The following is a 13,148-nucleotide window of genomic DNA, read 5'->3' on the forward strand; positions in this document are numbered from 1 at the left end:
CTGGCGATTAATCAAGGGGATAAAAAATCATAAAAAAGAAAAACGAGACCCGTATTTCAACACAGACTAGTTTCTTCTCATTTGCTCTAAGCCCTAGTGAGCAAGAAATAATCGAGGTGTACGCAAATTGCTCTGTTATTTAAACAAGTCTTGCTCAGGGACAATTAAGAGCAAGATCACGTTTGTTTGGAGATGACAAAGTCAGATATCATCAAACTGCTGAGCAAAAGTTATAGATGAAAATTTTCATGATGAACCATTTTTACATGTTCAGCAACACAGGAGGCAATCTTCAAACTCAATCTACTAACACTACGCAGGTATATCGGAAATTGGTTCGTCGACATGATGAACACAAAACAGGAAAGGTGGAGGTAGGGATAAAACTGAGAAAATAGCAATTCCCATATCCTGAAACTTAAAATCAATCAAGGGAATGGGAAGCAAACAAAAAGAATACACAACTCTAACGCGCGCCTACAAAATGTTTGGGAGCTGAGCATCCAATCTCTGTTGCAGTTCCTTGACCTTGATTGAAAGCTCGGTGGTTTGCTCCTTGTAGCTCTTGATCAGATAATCCTTCCCATCGATCACTTCTTTCAACTCATCTTTTTCGCGCTTCAGCATTTCAAACCTTTCTCCATCTCCTCTTCCCTTCTCTGAAGTATCTGAGTTTCTGTCAACATCCAGGTGACCATTAGTATGACCATACCGGACTTCAGCTGGCCATACAGGTACTGTTGGAGGCTTATCGCAAGAACCCACTTGTCCAACGCAATGGTCTGCAATTGCCTTCCTCAGCCTCTGTATCTCTCTCTCTGAATCAAACAGATCCCTGTTTGCAGCATCCAGCACTGACTGCTGATGGGCGGAATGCGACATCTGAGAATTGAGAGAAGCTTGCAACTCTACAATCTGTTCTTGCATCTCTAATATCGTTTCGTCCCTTCTCTTTATCTGTAGCCTCAGCTTTTGTATCACTTCTCGCTTGCTGTATATGTCGGAACCGGATTCGGAGACACATGGCGACTCAGAGCTGTTAGAGCGATGAAATGGTTTCTGTGGCAGTTCAAGACGGTCAGGAGAGGTTGACCAAACCCCGCCATTCTCTTTATTGAATCCAATGGCAGGAACTGCCACGAGAGGGAGCACCATTTCAGGCTCAGACCCATTATACTGCTGCTTTGTAATTCCCAATCCTCCAGCTTCTGTAGTATAAAAATAGCAAATGTTCACTAAAAATAGCTAACACTAGTTCACAGACTATTGTAAGATGTACAAGAGATGGAAGTACATTTAATCACACCATTTCAAGCACATTAATCTTGAGAAAAATAATTAGATGAAAACAAAACTCAAAAAAAAAAAAGAAATACTGAATTGTCAAAAATAGCAATCATAATAATACTAATCCAACAAATGATACCTACAAAAATTAGAGGACCTATTCAGACAGCTTGTGTTGCGTCCACTAGACTGAAGCCCTGAGGGCTCTTTAAGAGTTCTAATGGGAGAAAAAAGAAACCCTAGCAGTTCCTAGAAAATTGTACGTTCAACTAGGCTAGACGAAAGTTGCATGAGCCACTAATAGAGATACCCCAAATCATGCCCCATAATATGGCAGGAAACAGTAACACCCCATAAGATGTTGTAGTATACATTTCAGCAAACAAACTGGACCATAAGATCAAATAATAAGCATGTGCATTATGGGAACAAAAAGGTTAGACATAAATGGAACTCAACTTTTCCCATGACTCTTTATTTCCTTAAGGTTAGCTGTTGGACTTAACTGCAGTGGTAATTTATTAACCTTCTGTTTTTGAAGAAAAATCAGCATAGTGTATACCAAGAAAATCATCATATTGATCACATAAGCTCAGTTTCAATCTTTCACTTGACATTACCATAAACTTCTTAAAGCGAGAAAGATAACTGTAAATAGGTCTAAATTGTGAAGAGTGCTGTGTTTAATTTTCATGTTAGAAAGCAACCAAATAATCAACACTAACATGTAAACATTGTTGATGCACGCCTCTGTGATTAACTTTACTAGTTCAAATCATCCTCTCGCAAATTTGGGAGTTAGACTGACAGGAGTACAGGAAGAAGATGATGCCAACATCAAATCACTAGCCACGTTCTTTACACCAAAAAGAACAACCTAAATTCTAAGATACAACACCAAAGGGATGGCAAGAATTTGCATACCCGTGTTGCAATTGTAGCAGCCATCATCTTGGGAAAAATAGTAAGTGCTAGACTGCATATGGCCATTCCCTAACTTACTTCCATCAGAAGACTTTTCATTTCCTGCAATTAAGTCATTTCTCATATCTAAGAGGGCAAAATAATTTTACAAGACAAACCAAATTGCTTTAAACAATGTAGGACCTTTCAAACTGCTGGTCGTCTTGTTCGGCTGTCTTGAATCAAGCACCTGCTTCAGCTTGTAGCCTAAGCGTACAGATAATGTACTTAATAACGCACTACCTGCAATTATGACCCAGTTAGGACCCTCACTCTGAACACCATTGGACTTCTGGGACCTTGACCCCCCGTTGGTTCTTGGCTTCATTTCTATAGTCACTGAAGTAGTAGATGGAGGCTGCAGATCATGAAAGTAATCCTATATAGGAAATGTGGAATAACGTCAATATATGCCAGGAGTAGCACAAATACCTGAGCACTCAAATCAGCATGCTTATAGGCAATTGAAAAATATAACATTATAACTACAAGAAACTTTGCAGCCAAACAAGGCCATAACAGATATTTGATAGGGAAAAAGATTCAGAAAATGCAAGGTTAAGCTGTCCAGATATAGTATGGTATCTGTTTAACTCCACGTGAGTAGATTTTCTGAGTCATTTTATTTATAATATTGCCAATACTTTATTTATGAAGAGTGAGATATATAATGGCAAAAATATTTGGAGCTTTTGACTGAAGGGAAGAATGAGGTTTTTTTTCCTGGAATAAAGAGTAAGCTATTCAAGTTCTCAAAATTAAAGTAAGTTATTTGAAGGAGGATTCTCTATAATACCTATAGGTGGACATGTATAATTAATTTTTTCCCATATCCTTGATAGTGTGTTTCACATCTGTACTTTATTTCCCTTTTTTCCTAAAAGATACCAGAAGAATAAGTACCAGAGTGTAGCACAAGCAACAAAATTCCCATAAGAATAAGAACCAGAGTGTAGAACAAGTAACACATTCCTAGTTCACAGAAGGAAAACTAACTGCAATCATACAATTCTGATAGCATAGAGCCATAGATACCTTCACGTCAAGTGCTGATGCCACACCTTCATGAGTCTGATTACAGTAACGGTACAATGACAGCAAGATCCCACAGGAAATAATGTATTCTGAAATAAAAAGCAATGGAAGTACAGCACCGATTACCCATAAGGACAGTATAATAAGGGAAGAAATAATTAATTAAAGTACAAATAGAAAAAAATCATGTAGACAGATCTGCTGACATTGCATTTACAGCAACCTATTGCATGCTTGCTCATTTAAATAAGCTGTATGGTTGGAATGCACTGCTCATTCAGGATATTAGTTACATTCACTTGGATCATTGATATTAGTTTACAGCATCACTCAATAGTTCACATTTCACAAGATCACTCAAACAAATGGTGACAACTTAAAACCAGTAACTGCATCTGCTACTCTCTGTCGAGGCCTTACAAGTTTCCTTTTTCCTCTCTATAAACTATGCAGTTGCGAAGACCTTTATAAGGGTAAAGTAAAGAATCCAAAAAATAACAGCTACGAAGAAGGTTGATGTGTTGCAGAAGAGTAGAAGCTGTAAGGTCATTTCCAACCTCTTCGCAGTGGATTGAGATATACATTATTAATTGAACATTTTGAAGGAAGAAGTAACACGGGGAAGGAATCTCAGTTCATGACGATAATTCTCTAAGGCGGAATAGTCAGCTAATTAACGAGAAAGTTGCTTGAGAAAAAAAGGGAAATTATTCATCCGAGGAAAATCTGAAGGAAAGAGAAAAAATATTGGTTTAGAACGAGCAGAGAAGGCCTAAAATTCCATGGTATATTCCTTCCCCCTGAACCAAAAAACAGAACAGTCCTAGTTTCAATGACAATATTGCACCTAATAAAGCATAATCAATAGTGTCAGACTTGGATCCTCTCACTTAAAATGGCTAATTCAGATTACGATGATCAAAACGGCACCCAGAACTAAATATATTATTCTTTAAGGCGGAGTAAAACTCGAACCTTGATAACATCAGAAGTGTATAAGTCACACAGTACACACACACGACAGAGACAATATAGGAAAGAAGATCTGAAGTCGAAATGGCTAAAAGGATTACTGAGTCAGGCTTTCCACGTATAAGACAAAAGCAGTAAGCCTATAAGAGCCATCCGCATGAAGACTAGAAGACTAGCAGATTCAGAGTGACAACGATATAAGGATATTGGCCACATATTAAAGTTTCCTGGAGTTTAGACTTCAGATGACGAAAAGGCTAAGGCCCTAATGAGGCAAATTGGTAAACAGTGGCAAGAAAAAAGTGACAAGAAATTCTAGCTTTTTGCATGAGCGGACAATAAGTTTGGAGTCATTTACTTTCGAAGTTGATGACTAACCTAACCCAATTATGCTATGATCTATCTTCCATCACAAGATAGAGTGTGCTAAATCATAGAAAGCCACAACAAGCGATCTCGAAAAGTTGGTAGATGAGAATTAAAAGTTGCTAATGAAAAAATAGCTTAGAAGTTGCTTCTAGCCTAAGGAGGAGCAAGTTAAATACTGAATGATGGTGTGGCATTCAGAAGTTTTAACAAGCAACACGTTAAACACACATTACACAAACACTATTTTCACATAGATTGCTTCCTTAATTGCTACTAATGAAATACACTGTTCTTTTTTAATATAAATGGAAGTCAAGCTCGAATATATAAGACACACAGTACGACATCTGCAATCCTGTTACAAACATGTGCTGCCTAGGTATAATAAATAGAAATTGAGATATGCCCTTAGCTTGAGGCCGCAAATAAGATAATAGACATGTAGGTCCGTCTCTTTCTTTTGAACTTCCTCTATTAAAAGATTGTTCACCTCATTGGTCATTAGGATATCAAATGGCTTGTTGAGACATAGGTGCCTTCAACATCACAATTTAATCACCCACCTACTCTAGCTATCTCCGACTTACCATACAACAAAAAAGAGACCTATAGAACCTCTAATTCACGAAAACAAAACTGAAACATAAACCCACAGATTCAATCTCGAAAACAAAACACGAGTACACACAAAAACCCCATTTTTTTTCATACACTTAACCAGGTCATAACAAATGTTAGATGAAACTACCCATAGAAATGCAAGACCCACCTATCAAATAAAACAAAAAACAAAGAAACACAAAAATACAAAGACCCAAAAGGTTATATATATAAAAAAGCTCCCCAATCCTTGTTCTAATCTTGACAACCAAATGCCACCAACCACACACACAGAACTAATTTCTGCACAGTGCTGAGACTATAGCCAATGCAAAATGAAATTCAAAGACCCAAAAGGCTATATATATATATTCGAAAAAAAAAAAAAACCTCCCCAATCCTTGGACTAATCTTGACAACCAAATGCCACGAAACACACACACACAGAGAGAACTAATTTCTGCACAATTCAGAGACCATAGCTAATGCAACATGAAATTCAAACACCCAAAAGGTTATACATAAAATTAAAAACTTCTCCAATCCTTGAACCAATCTTGACAACCAAATGCCACCAAAAACAGACACACACAACCCACAAATTTCTACACAACTCAGATACCATAACCAATACAAGATGAAATTCCCATCATTAAAATTCAAGAAAACGAAAAGGGTATATGAAAAAGTACCTGATTAATCAAGAAGATGCATCTATCGACCAAGAACTGATAAGGGTATATGAAAAAGTAGGGTTTTGTTTTTTGTAGGATTAACAAAACAACAGTTTATTTCTTTCTAATACAGGCAACTCTTAGGTAAGTAAAGCAAAGATTTGATTTTGCCCCTTTGGGTTAAGGGGTTGGACTGGCAAAGTGAGCTAAATTCAAGAATTGGTAAAATCCAGGAGAAAGTACAAACATTTAGGCACATCGTACAAGTACTGGAATGCACGTTGGACAATATTTTTTTATGTGGCCTAAAGAATCTGAGACCGTTTGAACTAATCTCATTTCCTATATTTATGTTAAAGCGACATTTTAGTATGACGAACGGAATAGCTAAAACATGAATAATAACTAAGTCATATATTATTTAACGTAAAATAATCACACTACTATTTAACGTTTATAATAACACTAGTTTTGACTCACATGCGTACGTGAAAATCAAATCATGTACCACACTATTTTTAAAAAATAATATGAATATTGCTAAATAAAAAATTAGTCATTCTTAAAATTTCTTAGTTACCCCTCTTAAATAAATTTTCTACTACCTTTCCCTAGTGCATTACTTTGTTATTATTGTTTTGTAGGTGTTCTTACTTTTAATATAATATAATATAAAATAAATAAATATTGATATCAAATATAGAAGATATACTAAATTGGTTGTTTTATCTGGAGTATTAGATAATTTAACATTCATTTTATGGAGTGTTCTAATTTCACTGAACTTTGAGATTGTCAGCGTTTGTAAATCAAACATGAGGTTTTAAGACGAGAATAATAGAAAACATAAAAAACTGTAGTTTAAAAATGTGAGGAAACCTCTCCATTTATAGTTTAAAATGTGTAGTATTAGTATGTGCATATTGTTTCTTATCATAAAAATATAGAAGATATACTAAATTGTGTGTTTTAAGAAGAAGAATAATAATAATATTTTTTTTAAAACGTAGTTTGAAATTTTTATGAAGGCCCTCTTTTTACGGTCAACAAAGGGTATTGTATGAAAAACTGCTTGTGGTGCCTTATAAAAAAGAAGTCACAACCCTTCAGAAAGGTCAAAACTCATCGGCAAAGTCATAACTCTTCGTAAAAGTCGCAACCCTTCGAAAAAGTCACAACTCTTCGAAAAAGTCATAACCCTTCAAAAAGGTCACAACTCATCAGAAAAATTATCACTCTTCAAAAATGTCAAAATCCTTCAATGTGAAAAGTTTTCTGCCTTTAATATAATATAATATAATACAATACACATAAATAAATATAATACAATATAAAATATAGAAGATATACTTCATTTGGTGTTTTAAGTTAGGGTATTATCAGAGGCGTATCCAGGATTTTGAGATGATGGGTGCACTATTACAAAAAGATGGATTAAGAAATAAATTTAATCAGTTTAACATTTAGGTTCTTATCACTGAAAATTATTCAAATTTTAAAATTATAGGTCAAAAATTATTTTTTATCTATCCAAACCACTTAGAGAGGTGTTACCCAATTTTAGAAAGAAAAAAAAAACAAGATAAATAAAAGATTCAAATTTCTAGCCTCAGAGGTGCACCCAATCATTATTGCACAGCATTATATGATACTTCAAGTGTGGGTTCACACATCTATGTTTACATATATTTTAAAAAATATAACAGTACTATATATGAATTCAGGAGGGGAGCATGGGTTCACGTGAACCCGGTGACTTCCTCCTAGATACGCCTCTGGGTATTATAATAATTTAACATTTAAGTTATTAATTCATTCTTTAAAGGTAATATAGATTTAAAAAAAAAAAGAAGATAGATATAGATTGGTCTAATTTTAATTTGATATTAAGTTTTAAAAAATAAAGAAGACTTTTAATTTAAGGATCATATGTAGAATATATAAAAATGTCTTTTAACTTTGTAGTCTTAAAGATGCGTCCTCACTCCCAAGGAAAAAAAACATTCTATATAAAACTGAATAAAAATAAAAGTACAACAAATAAATTGAAAATGAAAGAGTACTTATTAAATGTAGTTTGGATTCTTCAAACAAGTTATTGATCAAATACTTTTTCTCCAACAGTTCGAGACTTTTCGGATTCTTAACACCAAGTTGTAGTTTGTGCAACCGAAAATTATTGAACTTCTTGTCAAGGAAGAGTTGCTGCAAAAGTATATTTTATGGCTATGAAAATGAGTGTGTATATTAATTATCATGATACTCTTCTTGTTTGAAGTTGAGTTATTTCATTTTCCTTTTTTCATCAATTTTTATTGATCTATATAATATACCCAGACAAAAAAAAAATATTGTAATTTCATAATCCAACAACTCTCACAATCTTCCTTTTTTTAAGTTAGAAGAATAGAAAACTTACAAAATTCGTAGTTTAAAAGTGTGAGAAACCCCATCTATTTATAGACAACAAAGGATAGTATGAAAAGGTACTTATCACGTCTTTTCAAATAAGTCACAATCCTTTAGAAAAATCACAACTTTTCGGAAATGTCATAACTCATCGAAAAAGTCACAACTCTATAAAAAAAAGACCCAACCTTTCGAAAAAGTCACTACCTATCAATGTGAAAAGGTGTCTGCATTTAATATAATATAGTGTATATAAATATAAAATTAAATATAGAATATATAATGAGTTGGATGTCTTAAGTTGGGGGTATTATAGTAATTTAACATTAAAGTTAGGGAATTCATGTTTGTAAGGTAATATAGATAGATAGATATAGATATAGATAACTAAGTTTCACATAACTTATAACCCAAATGACCATATTATTATTAATGGCTACCTTGGGACAACATTTGACATTAGTGTTACAAAGCTAAAATAAGCATGGAATCGATTCAACATGTTAGCCTTTTATCAATAGAGTGAAATGAAACAATACCGAACATAATATAATATAACGGATTGAGTATAATATTTTTTTAAGTAATTAGCGTATAAATATAATCATTATAAGTTTGCATAACTTAATTATAAACCAAACGACCATATTATAACAATATTTGGACAACATTAGAAATAGTTTTGCATGCAAGACATAAGCGATCACGAAATTGATTCTATATATTAACTTTTTTATAGTGATTAATAACGTAAAGCAACATAGAATAATAAATCTTTTTTTTAAAGTACGTAATTCAGTATAATATCTTATTTTTTAAGTATTAATTGGCGTATAATAATCATATTCCTAAGTTTTGCATAATTTACATATAAACCAAACGACCATATTAATGGAAACCGGACCTCAGGACAATATTAAAATTAGCTTTACAAGACCCTCTAGGCAAGAAATGGAAAATTAGTCGAAAGAACAATCTTTTTTTTTAATCTAGTGTTTGATATTATTGTTGGGATTTAAAATTTAATTAAATTTGAACTCTTTATATTAAATTAATAAATATATGAATATCGTGTGTTTGAATATTGAGTTTTATGTTTTCTAAATGATATTTATATATTATACTTTGCCTATTATTTGTTGTATACTCTTTGTTTCTATATTTTCCTTTTTAACTGTTTTCATTTACGTTACTTGAGATGAGAGTCTTTTGAAAATAGTATTTCTATCTCCACGAGATAGGAGTAAAATTGTAATGACCCGAAAGGTTATTTTGGTGATTTTTCGTGGAAATGACTATTTTGCCCTTCCGGTAGTTGCCCCGAGTCCCATGTTTTGTGGTTGTAAAGTTGGTTTGAGGAAAAGTTGGTAAAAAGTTGAGTTTTTGAGAAGTTGAGTTTTTTATGAGTTAAAGTTGGTTAAAAAGTGCTTTTTCGAGTCATTTGGAGTTTCGGGACTCGGATCGGATTTCCGTCGATTCCGGCAGTTTTAGAATGTCGAAACAGGTCTGTATGAAGTTACGGAGTTGAATTTGGAGTTGAAACGAAGAATTGAGGTCCTAAGTTGCTAAAGTTGTGAAATTTTGATAAAGAGTTGACTTTGGTCAACATATGAGGTTCCGAGGCTCAGATTGAAATTCCGAGAGTACCATTGGTTTCGGGAGGCGATTCTAAGTCTAGAATGAGTGTTGGTTGAATTTTTAGACGCTCCGTTTGAGTTTCGAATTTTTTTGGCGTTCAACTAGTTTCTTGGCATCTTATTGAATTTCGGGTCAAGGAGTCCTCGAATNTTTTTAAGTATTAATTGGCGTATAATAATCATATTCCTAAGTTTTGCATAATTTACATATAAACCAAACGACCATATTAATGGAAACCGGACCTCAGGACAATATTAAAATTAGCTTTACAAGACCCTCTAGGCAAGAAATGGAAAATTAGTCGAAAGAACAATCTTTTTTTTTAATCTAGTGTTTGATATTATTGTTGGGATTTAAAATTTAATTAAATTTGAACTCTTTATATTAAATTAATAAATATATGAATATCGTGTGTTTGAATATTGAGTTTTATGTTTTCTAAATGATATTTATATATTATACTTTGCCTATTATTTGTTGTATACTCTTTGTTTCTATATTTTCCTTTTTAACTGTTTTCATTTACGTTACTTGAGATGAGAGTCTTTTGAAAATAGTATTTCTATCTCCACGAGATAGGTGTAAAATCTATGTATAATCTACCCTCTCCAAACTTCATTTTTGAGACTACATTGAGTTAATTGTTTGATTACATAATATGAACTTTTTCTATATTATATTTCTTAATTATAATAAGGTGTATTGTCTTGACGTAGACACCTGATAATAATAAATTTAAACTGTAATTTCATATTAGTTTGGTCCGAGTCATATGCTTGTGCTAACATAAGTAAATCTAGTACTATATTTAACTACTTTTTTATGGAAATATTTAATAATAAAGTGTATCAAAATATAGTGAATTGCTACGAACTATGTGTCAACAAAGAATCTAACGTATTGATCTATATACTAATAAATGCAATTAATTTTTGCATTATTAATTTAACTTGTTTTAACTTATAACGTATATTTATCCTGATAACGTAAAATTTATTCATACCTAAATACGCATGTGCGTCTCTCAATATAAATTATGTAAAGAGAGGAGTGGAATAGGTAGGCTGAGAGGGTTCATTTGAACATTTTTGCTCGAAAATTATATTATTCATATATGGCTTTTCTTATTTAATGTTTATTATATAGTATATATTGAACTTCCTTTGAGTTTTTCTTCACCTTTTGAATCCTTGGTGAAAATTTTGACTTCACCATTGATAGAGGGATATGAGTCAAAGGTATTCTCTCTAAAATCTCTGGGGTTTGTAGTTGAATATTATTTATAATGCAGAGAGTGAGCTTTAGAAGAATGATTCGGAATTTTAACAGAGTGAAATTATACAATGAAACAAACACGAAATAGATCTTCCAAATAACAAGGCCATAGATCTTCCAAATATCCTTGAGATATATGTTAAGTACTTCACCAAATTGAGATACAATTTTTTTTTATTAGGGTGAATTAAATCAAATTGATTTTGATGATTAACAAATAAAGATTGATGAATCAGGGTCTAGTTAAAAATGTTTGTTATACATATTATTTAGGTGTTATGATAAGCACTTGTCTAGTAGATATCATCGAACTAGCTCCATCTACTGCAAGAAGGTGGAATCTGGCAAGAGTTTCTGTAACTCTAATATCCACTTATACGAGATATATATTTTCATTAGGAGTTTATAGACTTAACCTCCACAAATCATCACAATATAAATGTATAAGTGGGATAAATGAGATAATTACACTCTAGGATAGTTTGTAAAATTACTTTACAAAATTTAGCCAATTAATAAATGGCTTGTAAGGTACAAAATTATTAGGAGTTAGGATTGTAGCTATGAACGGTCTAACAAGAGGAATGAAAGTGACATACACAAGAGCTCTATAAATGTTCCGGTTGAGGGAAGCGACTCTAAGGATATTTAGGAGGTTGAACATGCAAGTGTTTTGTTTATTTTCCAACACAAACACATGAACTAGTGTTCTCAGAGGTGTATTGTTCAGTTCCCTGCATTTCTTTCCACTAACAAAACAGACAACCAAAGTAAGATTGCTAATCTCATGACACACATCAATTAAGATTGAACTTTCAAAACATGATCTATTCAAGAACAAAGTAATTAAGGGAACACATTGAAAACATAGAGCATCTTGTCTTTGTAGCCTTGAATCACAAATCAACTCGCGGTTTATAAATTCTAATCTACATTTTTCAAATAGAATAGCTCTGCCTTGGGAGATGCTCTAGGGAACCGCATCAGGTCTATGCCAATATTTCAATCTTCCAAAGAACCAATCGGGAAAATACTACTCATCCTGACCAAAGATGGACTACGAGTAAGCAAAATCAATTCTATTTTTGAACCCTTAAAATAATGCAAAGTATCCAGGATTTTGAGATCTGAACCCATTGATTGTATGCTGTATCATTCATACTACTAGCTTAAGTATACACATTTAGTTTAATTATATATATAAAGAATAGAGTTCTAAAAAGGAATTAGAAATTCTGAATGTGACAAACTTAAATTTTTTGAAAGTACTACCGCAATAACCACGTAAAGATGTGTTATCCAATTTTAGAAAGAAAAATAAAACAAGATAGACATAAGATTCAAATTTCTAATCTCACTTAGAAAGGTGCACTCAATCATCATTGTATATTTATATGACACTTCAAGTGTAGGTTCACAAATCTATATTTATATATTTTTTAAAAATATAGCACTACTACATATGATTTCAGGAGGGGATCAACATGGGTTCACATGAACTCGGTGATCATCCCCTCTCGCATACACCCCTGATGAGATCTGGGAGCTAGGAGTAGGGAGGTTGGGGTGTAGCTAGGGTGGTGGGGATGAGGGCTATGGGTGTGGGGTGGAATAAAGATGAGGTATATTGAAGAGTAGGAAAATACACAAATACTGTTTTCATTAATCTCATCACACATCAATTAAGAGTACTGAACTTTCAAAATATCCTTGTAACAACAAGTTTATCAAAGTAAATAAGGGATTACACTGAAAACATATATTAGCGCCTTTGTAGCCTTGAATGATCACACAAACCAACTCGCAGTTTATAAATTCTAATCTACATTTTCAAATAGAATAGCTTTGCCTTGGGAGATGCTCTAGGGAACCGCAATAATTCTGTATAAATATTCCAATTATACAAAGAACCATACGGTTTGATAC

The 13,148-nt window shown here is 33.0% G+C and overlaps 1 protein-coding gene across 1 annotated transcript; it reads right to left on the reverse strand.

The window, feature by feature from the left end:
- Window positions 1-185: 185 nt before the first annotated feature.
- Window positions 186-6,198, reverse strand: LOC125845066 (uncharacterized). The gene is made up of 5 exons (XM_049524485.1): window positions 5,919-6,198; window positions 3,286-3,374; window positions 2,395-2,629; window positions 2,212-2,313; window positions 186-1,208 (listed from the first exon to the last, which is right to left on the reverse strand). Exons 3-5 carry the CDS (start codon window positions 2,576-2,578, stop codon window positions 478-480), a joined length of 1,017 nt encoding a protein of 338 aa, XP_049380442.1. The 5' UTR covers window positions 2,579-2,629; window positions 3,286-3,374; window positions 5,919-6,198; the 3' UTR covers window positions 186-477.
- Window positions 6,199-13,148: the final 6,950 nt, after the last annotated feature.

Source organism: Solanum stenotomum, chromosome 11, assembly GCF_019186545.1.
Source record: "Solanum stenotomum isolate F172 chromosome 11, ASM1918654v1, whole genome shotgun sequence".
NCBI classification, from domain to species: Eukaryota; Viridiplantae; Streptophyta; class Magnoliopsida; order Solanales; family Solanaceae; genus Solanum; species Solanum stenotomum.